This window comes from Cololabis saira, chromosome 10, assembly GCF_033807715.1.
Source record: "Cololabis saira isolate AMF1-May2022 chromosome 10, fColSai1.1, whole genome shotgun sequence".
NCBI classification, from domain to species: Eukaryota; Metazoa; Chordata; class Actinopteri; order Beloniformes; family Belonidae; genus Cololabis; species Cololabis saira.
This window is the reverse complement of record NC_084596.1, coordinates 19,985,865-19,999,065: the sequence shown is the minus strand read 5'-3', so window position 1 is coordinate 19,999,065 and position 13,201 is coordinate 19,985,865. Positions and strand designations below refer to the sequence as shown.

At 44.8% G+C, this 13,201-nt stretch overlaps 1 protein-coding gene across 1 annotated transcript in view; it reads left to right on the top strand.

The window, feature by feature from the left end:
• The window catches only part of LOC133452558 (receptor-type tyrosine-protein phosphatase N2-like), a 271,052-nt gene that overhangs the window by 87,825 nt on the left and 170,026 nt on the right, over positions 1 to 13,201 (top strand). Inside the window, 1 exon segment of the mRNA XM_061731957.1 lies at positions 608 to 687. Coding sequence (XP_061587941.1) covers positions 608 to 687 — 80 coding nt within the window.

Below are 13,201 nucleotides of genomic sequence, written 5' to 3'. Positions count from 1 at the left end.
TTACTCAAGTACTGGGGTCGAGTACTCTGTCCACCCCTGAGAATTACTGACGTTGGTCTGGAGTGGATTGAAAACACATCGATTGATTAGTTATTGCATGCTGTGTGCGCAAATGTTTTTGCATGTTTGTAGTATTTCCTCCCTTTGATGAAATATTGACTTGGCAAGTATTGTAAGTTGTCTTGTTGTCGTCTTTTTTACTGAAATGTTACCGGACTGTCGAGTGTTTACTATTGACTGCTGACTTATGCAACGTACGTGATGCGAAAGCGAATCGTTTGCAAAATTTCCAAATGATTACAAGGAATTGAAACACTGGGAACCGGTTCTGAAAAAGAACCGGTTCTCGATTCCCATCCCTACTCACCACAATGAGGAACCACAATCACGTCGCCCCGACCCCCCTTATTTTCATTTCCTCGGGTGTTTTAATGCCGGCAGGCGCCTCACATGGTGATTCAAGAGGTTTTCTGTGTGTTGATGGGGATTTTAAGAGCCTAAAGGATTGCCACGGGTCCTAAACCTCCACCCACCCACCTCTTCTCCTCCTCCATCACCCGACTGCCTGCTATGTTTTTTTTAAACGTGTGTGTGCTTGTGTCCCCAGGGTGGTGGGCCCCGCCGTGACCTTCAAAGTCAGCCCCAACTCCCAGAACGTCAGCACTGCAGACCTGGCCAACGTGGCAGGTAGGTTCCCCCCGGGACTGATGGGCAACCCCCCCCGCCCATCTCCCCCCATTACCCTTTTCCTGCACCTGAGCCCCCAAATGGCCATTTTCTTAGACACTGGGCAGTTCCTCTCCTCCTCCTTTTAGCCTCGGTGTGGCTAACTCGGGGAAAGTATTGACTCGGTTTGACCCAGAGGCGCCTCATGGCCCCCGGGGGCCCCGGGGGGCCCTCGTGTGCCGCCAACGGCTGAAACACTGAAGCATGTGAGCACGGGCTGACAAAGGAAAGAAAGGAGCGAAGGAGGTCCACAACATGAGTCTGCACAAAACGTGTCGTTTCACACTTGAGTTTACCCACAAGGCTTTGGGCCGGGACCTGATCTGTCCCCGTAGTGCCCTAAAACCGCCATTAAGGTAGATCTTTCTTACTTCTCTGCCACTTAGATCAACCCGAACTTTTAACTACCACAGACTCGTTCAGATCTAAAGACACAAAAATATACCGACTTTTTGTCTTTTTGCACACTTTAAAATTGGGGATCTTGCAGAATCGGGACTTAACCCTTTATGACCGGCTGGAGCGCCGGCATTCTGTTTGCATATTGATTTTCAAAATGTATGTACAATTACAACCAAATAAAACAGTGCAATAATTCTTTTTGCATGTTAAACAGGAAGAGTTTCACTTACATATCCTGCATTTAGTGTCCCAGAGTTTTAATCCATTAAATCGTTTGGAAACGTCACATAATAATCCAGTAAAATTGTTCGCATTATTGACATTGTGGGTTATTTATAGATCCGGTACGTGTTCATAGCACGTCCTACGTTGACGTATATTGACACATACATCATCACGTTGTCAGCCGGTTGGATTTTTTCCCGCCACTTCCTGCGAATAGGGAGGTGACGTCATTCCCCGGGAAACTAGTCGCTTGTTCGTGCTTTTTATCAGAGATTTTAACGAAAGATTACTCAGCGACAACCCACACACACCATACACACCATACACACTCACTCTACAAGCCCACACACATAACGGTGGGTGCATAGAGCCGGATGAAGACGCGATATCTAAACGCGATATATAAAATGATATATCTCACAAACTAAAGTATGAATTCATTTCCTGTAGTTTGAAAGGCTTCTGTGTTACTTTTTTCCGTCGACAGTTTTGAGGGATCTAGCTGTGGGATTTCTGTATTAAAATATGTGTAAAATAAAAAAACGATTTACATTGTTTTGGTAGTTATTTGCACTTTTTTGCAATTTATTTAGTTAGTATGGACTTGTAACATACAGATGATTAAAGATTGGCTTATATAGGTTGTTTTGATGCATAGCAAATAAAAATATTCCATAAAATTGCAGTATAGCATGCAGACATGTAAAAAGATGGTTAGGTGGACTTGTTCTATGGTAGGCTGCTCCTGATTGGTTGTGGACACACATTGCATCATGTTCCTACTGATGACTCCCCACAATAGTACTTTTACGTCCATTGTGACTCAAAAAGGTCTCTAGGTGTATTAGTTGTGCAGTTTTCGCTCTGCTTCCCGCTCACTCTGCTGTCATTGGTTCCCTTTCCACACCGGTGGGATGGTGTTTGTGGGTTGATCTGCACTTTTTTTGAATCTACTGTTTTGCATTTGTCAATATTTGTCTGCAAGTTGTACCTTTTTGTTGGCAAGTTGTACCGCCAGACTTAATTTAACAAGACGAGCAGTGATGACGGGTTTGAACCCTCGCCGTCCTCGCGGTGTGTTGTTTTGGCCCTCATCAGACGTTGGTTGCAGAAAATAAATCTAAAAACCTGTTGAGCACCAAACTGCCTTGTCGGTCCTCGCCGACGCCCCGTTTGTTTACACCTCGCCCACTTCGCTCCCCAACTTTTCATTAGCAAGCAGATCTCATTAAAGAAGTGAAAATACTCCAGAGCCCTTAATTACAGCCTCACTTGCATTAATCTTTCTCCACCTCACATTCAGTTGTGCCTGCACACACACACACACACACACACACACACACACACACACACACACACACACACACACACACACACACACACACACACACACGGAGGGCTGACTGTAGGAAACGTTCAGGAATAATACATGAACTGCCTCTTAAGGTGTCAGAATGTTGAGTTTACTCTCGGATGGTGTTCGGATCTCGTAGGAGGTTATTTTGTTGTTTTTGGTGAGTTGCAAAAATGAACAATTAAAAGGCTGTAACATAAAATAAATGTCATTTAAATGCTTGGAAGTGAGGTTTAAACATCAACTTGAGGTCACAGTTGGAAGTGTTTGGTCTCGCTCGATCTCTTCCTGACCAGAACCGCTGGTCGGATCCGTTTCCACGTCTCTGCCAAGACGTTTTTCCTGGGCTCAGCAGTTAACGGACAGTCTGAAGCGCTCTTCTCAGCTGCTCCTCCACCCTGAATCATCCCTCAGCCCGACGAGGAGAGGATGTTTCTACTAGTCCTCTAACCGTCAGTCCCGGCTACAGAAACCTGCAGAGATATTTTCTGGGGAAGAACTAAAAGTGGTGGATCAGCTTCTGGCGCTTCTCCTCAAACGTTCTGTTTATTAAAGCTGACCACCGCTGCTTTAGTCCCAGATCTCACTTCCTCAAAGATCTGGTTGATGGATGTGGGGTTTACCTCATCAGATCTTCCTCTGGTGTGAGGGATGGGATCGGAGGAAAGTTATACCGCATCCGTCTCGGATCCTAAAGGATCATAAGTCCTCGCGTGTTTGGAGACTCTGATGAGCCGTGGTGACGCTCTGGGATTTGTTTCATAGGTCAGAAAACCTAGGAAACCCGACCTCGCGTGATATTCGTGACTGATTTTACTCGCCTCCATCTCTTACTGTAGCATGTTTTCCTCTGTGACGCTTTGTTTTTCTTGAACTCTTAAAAATGCCAAAAGCTGCTTTGTGTAGCTGAAAGAGGTGAACACGCCGGCACCATCCACACCGCTGTTACTGATCACGAAGAGGAAAGTTTATTCCTTTTTTTTTTTTTTTTTTACAAAGGTCACGATGACTCAAAAAAAGAGAGAGAGAGAGAGACAGAAGAGTGACATTGGAGCTCGCTGGCTCATCTCCATCCTTTCATTTCTGAGGGAAGTGAAGACTCTTCACTGATTCTCTTTCAAAACCCTTCAAGTTGAAAGAAGTCGGTTCAGGCTGTTCGGTTACGGGCTGCGGTGCTCTGTAATAAGCTGTGTGTGTGTGTGTGTGTGTGTGTGTGTGTGTGTGTGTGTGTGTGTGTGTGTGTGTGTGTGTGTGTGTGTGTGTGTGTGTGTGTGTGTGTGTGTGTGTGTGTGTGTGTGTGTGTGTGTGTGTGTGTGTGTGTGTGTGTGTGTGTGTGTGTGTGTGTGTGTGTCGGCATGTAACTTGCCGCAGTGTGACTCACGGTAATGAGGCGAGGGTGTTGATGAAGTGGGGAATAAGAGAAAGGAGGAAAGTTTGCCATTAGTAGAGCTGTCAGTCCGGAGAGAGAAGGCTTCCCTGACACACACACTTGGAAATTGGACTTGTCAAAATAACTTACACGAGTCGCTCACCATCCTTTCTGTTTTCTCCTCTCCTCCCTGGATGATAATTGCCCCCCACTGCCTCAAACATGCTCTCAATTTGTCTTTCACATCTGCCTTTCACCCCCCCCTTCAATACGACTCACATACAGCTTTTCTTCTTACTTATTTATTTATTTATTTATTCATCTTTCTGGTTATGCAACTGCTTCTCTCCAGTGTTTAAGTGCCGTCGCCGCCGTTCCAGCCTCCAGTCCCCCCCCGGACCCGCGAGGTCACGGACGAGACTCGACCGCCGTTAATGCAAACATTTGACAGAATGTGTTGGAAATAAAGCGTGGCGTACTCGCGGCCAGAGTGCACCGGCGTGGGTGGGCCGTCTCTTCTAAAGTGCCGTCCGTCATATTCAACTACAATATCAGTCCCCCCCCCCCCTCGATCCCCCACCAGCCAGGGTTTATACAGCTTCTCTAAAACATTAAGCTTTACCGCTGTAATGACGAGCTTTTATCATCATTTATGGGGCCTCGGCGGCAGAGCGGAGGTCCGTCTCTCCGTCTCACACAAACCTGTGAGTTTCAAGTAGCTTCTGCATCAGGAAAACATCATCTTCTTAAAAAAGGGAACCCAAGAAACTGGATGGATGTGATCTTTGAGATGTGCAAAAGGTTTTAAAATATTTAATGAACTTAATGAAAGGCAGAGGAAGTGTGATAACAATCATGCTGACTTTGGCCCCCTTCCTCCGTCGTCGCCGTAGCAACTTGTTTCTCCCGGAAAAGGTGTAGCTGTGGTACCCAAAGGTGGCGCAGAGTATTTACAAGACCATTCAAAGTGCTTTACATGAAAAAAGATTTTTTTAAATGCATTAAAAAAGCAAGAAATGAAAGATGGACATGAGTTAAAAAGAACAAAACAAGAGAGAAAGGTTGCAGTGGATTATGGTAGATTACTGAAATGCTGCAGTGAATAAAAAGGTTTTAAAGTGGCTATTGACTCCTTATTAACATTTTTATTTAGTTTATATAAATCCGTGTTAGAATGTCGGACCTGTCCACGGTGAACTCGCCTGAGAAGCTGCGATTGGCTCCAGCAGACCCCCAGAACAAGTTCCTGATGGGTGGAGGACATGTGTGTCAGAACTTGGTAACATTGGTTTCTTTAATTCTGCAAGTTTATTCATAAACATTTATAGATTTACCACCACTTATATGCTGCGGGGCCTCTTGAGAAACCAGACTTCCTCTTTCAGGAAGTTGAAATCGTGATTTCACCAATATAATTTAATTCGATGTGCCTCAAAACACGATAGTTTATCTTTCACTTCTATTCCTCCATGTATTTATATTTAGAAATTGAAGTGACTCAAGTCCAATTTGTGCATTTAAATGATGAGTTCAGTCTGGTTGCATAAGTGGTTGTTTATTCCATCAACAGTGAACTTTTCCAGCATCTCTTATTTAAAACAGTTGTGGCTAAAGCCTTGCAGGCTTTAGCTTAGAATCCAATCATCTCTCTCCCCCTCCCACTGGATCAGTGCTGACCTCGGCCCCCGGGGGGCCAGAAGGTCCTGTTTAATGCATCTCGCCGGCCAGTCCCGGGGTCGTGTGTTAAGAAGCCTCGTTACCGCTTCTGTCACGCGCGTCGGCCCATTGTGAAGGGCTCCGGGGCCAGCGGGGGCCACCGGGGGCCATTGTCAAGCAAGGTGGTGGGCAGCGAGGCGCTGACCTTGGAGGGCGAGCTGAGGGACCCGGAGGCCACTCCCAGTGGTGCGTCACGGCCGTGAGAACGGGACCCCGTGAATAGGCAGGGGTCGGGGTCGGGTCGGGACAGCGGCAGCTCAATTAGCAGGAGAGGAGCAGCTGAGACGTCCTCGTCCCGACTCCGTCTGCTTCTCTCTCTCACACAGCAGTTGTTTTTAAAAACATGCTAATAGAGGGAATGCGCATGACGTCACAGATGCGACTTCACAGCGGGTTTCACCCACTGAGTGGCAGAAAGACTGAGTGGCAGCGTAAACTTTCAGTTTGAGCAACTCGAAAACTTCTAAAATGGGAAAGAGCAGTTGTGCGATCAACTGTGCTCATAGATTTAGCAAGAAATCTGAGTTATCGTTTTACAGACTGCCGAAAAATAAGCTTAAGAAAGACAAATGGATCGCTGCAATTCGCAGAAACAACTGGATTCCAGGCACGAAATGTGGACTTGCGGTTCCCATTTTGTATCAGGTAATGTTGGATTTTTGGGTAGCTAACGTTAAACGGTCAAATCATAAAGTTTGGTGTCCTCATCATTTTAATTTCGCCAACAAATCCTGCCTTGAAGTAGGACCAAGTGTCAAGACTTTTGTATGCCTTCAAGCTTTGCTTTGTGTATTTCCCCGGCGTAGAAATTAAGTACATATAAATAACAGGAAACTCGATTCGTGGCCCAATATTAATGTCCATGGACCACTGGTTCTTCTTGTAACTGTACGGGTCACTGTCAAGTCCAACTGCCTTTAATTTAAGCCGATAATCGGCTGTTATCCCGTCTTCTCCACTAAAAATACTTAGTATTTTAGTATTTATTACTTGTTATTTGTCTTATGTTCCTGTGTTGTTTTATTTATTTGTGTACAGCCCCTTGTTTCAGCTGTGGTTGTTTTGAAGTGCTTTATAAATAATGTTGAGTTGAGTATGTGAATTGTTGTAGTGCCATTTTTGCACAGTAAGCGGTATATGGAGTTTGGGGGAACAGGGTTCAGAAAGCTGAGGCTAATCCCGGGCAGGTGTGCTGGTTGCCGGTGAGCACACAGTTTTTTGACCGTCTTAACTTTGGCGTTGCATTGTTGCAGTTTTGGTCTTACAGCTTTACTGGTTTCATGCAAGTTATAGCTTCATAAGTCCATGTTTTTTGCTGTATTGAAAGGAGCTCGTGTATACAAATAAATACCTTTTTTGAGCATCACAGAGGATGTTTATGGACAATCATTCATTCAGCTGACATGCTGCCCAAGGAGACGCGTCATTTGTTACAGGTAGATCACGGCCTCAGTGACTTGTAGGTTTTTTTCTTGTTTGTTTTTGGGTCAAATCAAGTCGAGTCACATGCTAATGCGTCCCCCGGGTTTGAAGACGGTGCTGCAGAAGCTGGAGATCAGAGATGCCGGTGCTGCGTCTCATTTTGGTCTGATTTCCTCATGTGGGAGCGGTCTCCGGGACAGAGGTCGCCAGCTCTCGTGACACTTCACCCTGGAAATGTGGAAGTTATTCAAAACCCAGGGAGGGAAGTGTGCCCCCCCCCCACCCAGGTCACATGACGGAGTCTAAGGGATTACAACCCGATGATTCGTTTCATTATCCCAGATGTATAAAACCCATTTGACCCCAAAACAGCCCAACTGTTGGTTGGACGACCTTTACTGATCTCTTATCAACTAAAATCATCCAATGCAACATAGATTCTTTGAATTGAAATTAGAAATTACAAGAGAAGATAATATAATAAGACTTTAGGCCTCTAACTGTCTTTCCCTCCTTAGTTGACCGTTTACGTGTGTCTCATCAGGGGTAAATGTGGTCACAGAGATAAAAACTGTGAAAGGAAATGACACCAATTCAACTTTGAGCCCTTTTTAAGAGATTTTTTTGTGCATTTAGTCCAGAACAAGGCCATTTTTACGCCTCCGTCCCCAACCGTCGTCTGACACACATTTTATTTTTTTGGTTAAAGGAGGCCTATTATGGCATTTAATGTATATTTTAAACAGGCCTTGAATGTCTTAAAAACAATCAAAAGTTTGTTTATTCTACATAAATCAGAAATTCAGCCTCTGGGCCATGTCTCTAGTTTTACCGCTTCTAACCTCCTTCTCTATGAGGGATTCTGAGCGGCGGGGAGGCTATGATAATGAGGCTCTGTGCTGATTGGCTGCCTGAATGACGTGTAGCAGGGGTGGACACAAAGCCTCTCCGGCAGAAGAGCAGCGGCTCCGTACACTATTAAAGGGGACCTATTATGAAAAACACGTTTTTTCTTGTTTCAACATATATAAAGTGGTCTCCCCTCAGTCTGCCAACACAGGAAAGATGAAATCCCATGAAATTCTGCAAGGTCTGTACACCCCGCCCAGCGGAATCTTCCAGTGTCATGTGACTTCTACGAGCCGTTCTGAATCTGTGCCTATCGTTACGTGAACGATAGGCGCAGATTTCCATAGGTCGGCCTCCGCTGCTGAAACCACGCCCACAACTAACTCCGCCGGCTGGAGCTTCAGCCATTGTTTGGAAGCGGTGGCTGTTTCCACAGGTTTCCACAGCGAGGGGACAGTAAAAATGAGGTTTTGCATCGACATTTACCCACATAAAAGGATCAGTGCACACAGTACGGACCCGGCAACTGCACACGAGTCAGCGGTAAGTGACATTATTTTTTTAATGTTATTTATATTTGTCTACAAGTATGATCTTTGCATGGGCTAAGTATGTAGCTTAGCTCTGGAGCACCGGGGCCGCTCACGGAGCTGCCGGAGCTGCCCACGGACCGGACCGGTGAGGAGCCCCGGGCCCCGGCGGCTCCAGTGTTCCCCTAACGGAGTGTTAGGTAACACCGGAGCTCTATTAGTAATACATTTTTCTTCTGTTCATGGTTTCAGATCTTCCAAGCAATGCACCTGAAGCTGTTCAACGACACCTTCAGAAGATTCACGGTCCTTCCTTGAGCCAGCAATAGTGCATAAATGTTATTTATATACAACTTGTGTTCTTATTTTTTTAACAATAAAGTTGCCATTTGTGAAAATTCAGTGTTGTGATTTCTTTACAGTTAACATGATTCATTTGTCTTGTAACATAAATGAAATGATGAGGAATCTGAGTAAATAACTGTGGCTCTGTTTAGAATTCAATTAAATCTTCCTGTGTGAATTAGTGTGAAGACGAGTTGACCCGGATCCCTCTTCTCGTAACTAAAGGCTGATTTATGTTTCCGCGTTACACCAACGCAGAGCCTACGCTGAGGGTACGCGTCGATTTAACGCAGAACCGTAAATCAGGCTTTAAGATCCGTTTACAGCGTGTAACTGAATGAGAGCGTCTGACTATCGCGTCGATCTGCGTGACATCGGACGCTCTCTGTCCACACTGAAACCGTTAAACTCACGGCCAGTTAGGACAGTCCAATACAAGCTTTAGATTGTTTTTAAGACATTCAAGGCCTGTTTAAAATATACATTAAATGCCATAATAGGTCCCCTTTAAAGCGTGTCCCATGCGATGCGATCGAACTTCAGTGACAAAATCAATTCCATTGCTTTATTTTCTATTGGACTGTCCTAACTGTTTCAGTGTGGACAGAGAGCGTCCGATGTCACGCAGCTCGACGTGATAGTCGGACGCTGGGATCTTAAGCCTGAATTACGGTTCTGCGTTAAATTGACGCGTACCTACGCCGTAGGCTCTGCGTTGGTGAAACGCAGAACTATAAATCAGCCTTTAGTCACCTTGTCTTCACACAGGAAGATTTAATTGAATTCTAAACAGGTACACCACAGTTATTTACTCCGATTCCTCATTTCATTTCAAGACAAATGAATCATGTTAACTGTAAAGAAATCACAACACTGAAGGTTCACAAATGGCAACTTTATTGTTAAAAAAAATAAAATAACATAAGTTGTATATAAATAACATGTATGCACTATTGCTGGCTCAAGGAAGGACCGTGCGTCTTCTGAAGGTGTCGTTGAACAGCTTCAAGTGCTTTGCTTGGAAGATCTGAAACCATAAACAGAAAAAAAATGTATTACGGTATTAATAGAGCTCCGTAACACAGAGTAACACCAGAGCTAAGCTAAATACTTAGCCCATGCAAAGATCATACTTGTAAACAAATATAAATAACATAAAAAATTAACGTCACTTACCGCTGACTCGTGTGCAGTTGCCGGGTCCGTACTGTTGGTACTGATCCTTTTATGAGGGTAAGTGTTGATGCAAAACCTCATTTTAACTGTCCCTCGTTGAAACAGCCACCGCTTCTGAACAATGGCGGACGCTCCAGCCGGCGGAGTTGGTTGTGGGCGTGGTTTCAGCAGCGGAGGAGACAGAGGCGTGGTTTGCAATTTTGCTTACGTAACGAAAATGCACAAATCTGAACGGCTCGTAAAAGTCACATGACACTGGGAGGATCCCCCGGGCGGGGTGAACAGACCCTGCAGAATTTAGTTGCATTCCTCCTTCTCTGAGTTGGCAGGCTGATGGAAGACCACTTTATATATGTTAAAGCAAGAAAAAACGTGTTTTCCCCCTTTAACTTTCAACCCTGAAATATCTTGTTTTTAAGGTTTGGGGAAAAAAATACCTCTCCTCCAACAAGCCTCAGTTTCATTTTGTGCGTTACCATGGTGACGGGTCCCTTGACGGGGGTGCTGTGCGTTGTAGGGATCCTGCTTCAGACTGGTTCTACTGCAAGTGTTGAAACGTGACACCAGATGGTTCCGACCCGGTTGATTAGTGAGAGTTTTGGGACGTGTTAATGACAAATACCACAAACTTTGAATTTCCTGATCGACTCAGCCGTTCTCTATGAAAGAGGATCTGCTCTTTTTTTTTTTTTTAACAATATCTTTATTGATTTTTTTTTATTCACACACAGGCTATTATTATAAAGGACATTTCACAACAACTTTTGACTCACGGGTCTTAACCCTCCCCCCGTCCTAACCCAAGTCCATTCTCTCTTTAGATCTTTCTTGTTAAAATCCAAAATTAGTACAAAATAACATATGAATGTATTGTAAGTACATTCCAATGGTACCTCTAGAAAATTACAGATATACATAAACAATACTTACACATTAACAAAAATTACACTTTTGCTATCGCCCTCCAAGACCCTTCCCCTTCCGAGGTTCACCACTACTTTGATATTCAGGTATCCTGCCCTGCATTTTCCTCCGTATATCTCCATTTTTTAATAAATTGATTAAACGGTTTCCAGATTTCCTCGTACATACCGAGTTTGTTTTTTAATGTATACGTTATTCTCTCCATTGACGTACATTGTGCCATAACCTTGATCCAAGCACCGATTTGTAGGTGTTTTCTTCCAGTTAAGAGCAATAATCCTTTTTGCCTGTAATACAGCAAAATCAATACATTTACGTTCTTGGGGAATCTGCTCAGTTACTGCAGGCTGAGATCCGTGTCGGACGTCCAGCACCTTCCTCGTGCAGGAGTGGGAGCTCGGCCAGCTCTGCTCGGTGCCTGCAGGGAGGGATGCTGCAGCCGGCCCTCGCGGATCTGCTCGTTCTGTTCCGTCTGAGTGGATTAGCATAGATCTCGCATGCTGACAGAAGTGACCTTCACTGCAGCTAAACACTTGTCAAAATGCCAGATGTAATTACTGAGCTCTTTAGGTCAAAGTGATGTGTTTCATCTAGCTCACTTTGGCCCGTTATTGACGCCCGGGCCCTCGGCCTCCGCTCCGATCGGCCCGCTGCAGCACGGCGGCCTCCTGCGTGTGCAGGATGAGGAAGTGTAGCCGTAATTACGGCTAAGTGATGTGTTGAGATCGTGCCTCTCTGCATCGCTGGATGTCTCTCTGCGACTCTGTCGACCCGCACGATCCCAGATCCTGTGATTACAGACGATTCAAACTTATTTCAGAGCCGCCTTTCAAAGGTCATCACCATTATCATTCTTCTGCAAAGTGCATGCTGGGATGTCGCCAGCGCCGTTATGCTGACTCAACACCAGCTGTCTCTCGGGGAGGCCATCTACTCGGGTCGGATTTGCATCGTCGGTTGACGATGAAAACATATGACTGCAGTCTCTTTTTTTTTTCTTCTTTCTGTTCCTGAACTTCGACTGTGATGAATCAAACATGTGAGTTTTGGACGATGCACCGCTGCGTGGAGGGAGCGTCTCCGTGACGGTGACGGATCTTGTGTCACTGCAGGCACCGGGTGGAACTCCTGTAATTGTCCCTATTGATTTCCTGCTCGGCTGCATCGGCCGCGGCTCGGCCATCGGGATCCGTCTGCATCGGTCCGGAGGCGTCCCGGCGCCCCGCGGCGGCCGGACAAATCCATTTTAGTTAACTTCATTTCAGCTAACCTGCTAATCAGTTTCTATTACACTTTGACGGTTTTATCGATCGCAGAAGTTTGTCTCACGTGTTGCAGAGAGAGAGGGATGAAAACCGGAGGAGGGAGGGACATGCAGGCTTCAAGGTGATTCGCCACACTAGTGTTGTTTTTGCAGCCTGTTTCAATTTTAGTTTTAGTCTAGTCTTTGGGTCAAGCTATCATTTTAGTTTTTATTAGTTTTAGTCACGTTCATTCTCCTTTTAGTCGTGTCAAGTTTCAGTCGACTAAAAGTCTGAGCATTTTAGTCTTATTTTAGTCAGAATTGTCCAGGACCATTTTAGTCTTGTTTTAGTCAAATATTGTATTTAGCCAAACCCATTTTACAATTCAAACAAGGTTATACTATTACTATATTATTGTTACCTTATAGACTTAAGAATACATTAATTCCAGATACAGAAGACTCTAATTTGAGTTTACAACATATTGATTTTTCCACATTTCTCCCTGTCTTTTTCTTTTTCGACGACACATTGGGTTTTCTTTTCCACGTCCATGTAGGAAAGTGTATCCAAAGATGGTTTCTTCTTCTTCTTCTCCCAGCCCCAGAGCAGATCCCTGCGTTTCTCTATGTAACTTTGTTTTTAATTGACGTGAACCTAGAGCTCTGCGTTAACGGCATCAGCCTCTAACCTGCAGCTGCATCTTCTGGATCTGATTCCCCGTGGGCCGCGACTGGAATTGAGGACGTGACGTCACCCAGCAGAACTAAACCAGAGGAAACTACTGAAAACATGGACATTAAGGATCTTTGGTAGAACATTTCGTCTCGTTTTGGTCAACGAAAATGAAGACACATTTTAGCAGAGTTTTTATTTTGTAAGCTACATTTTAGTCTTGTTTTTATTCCTCTAAGATATT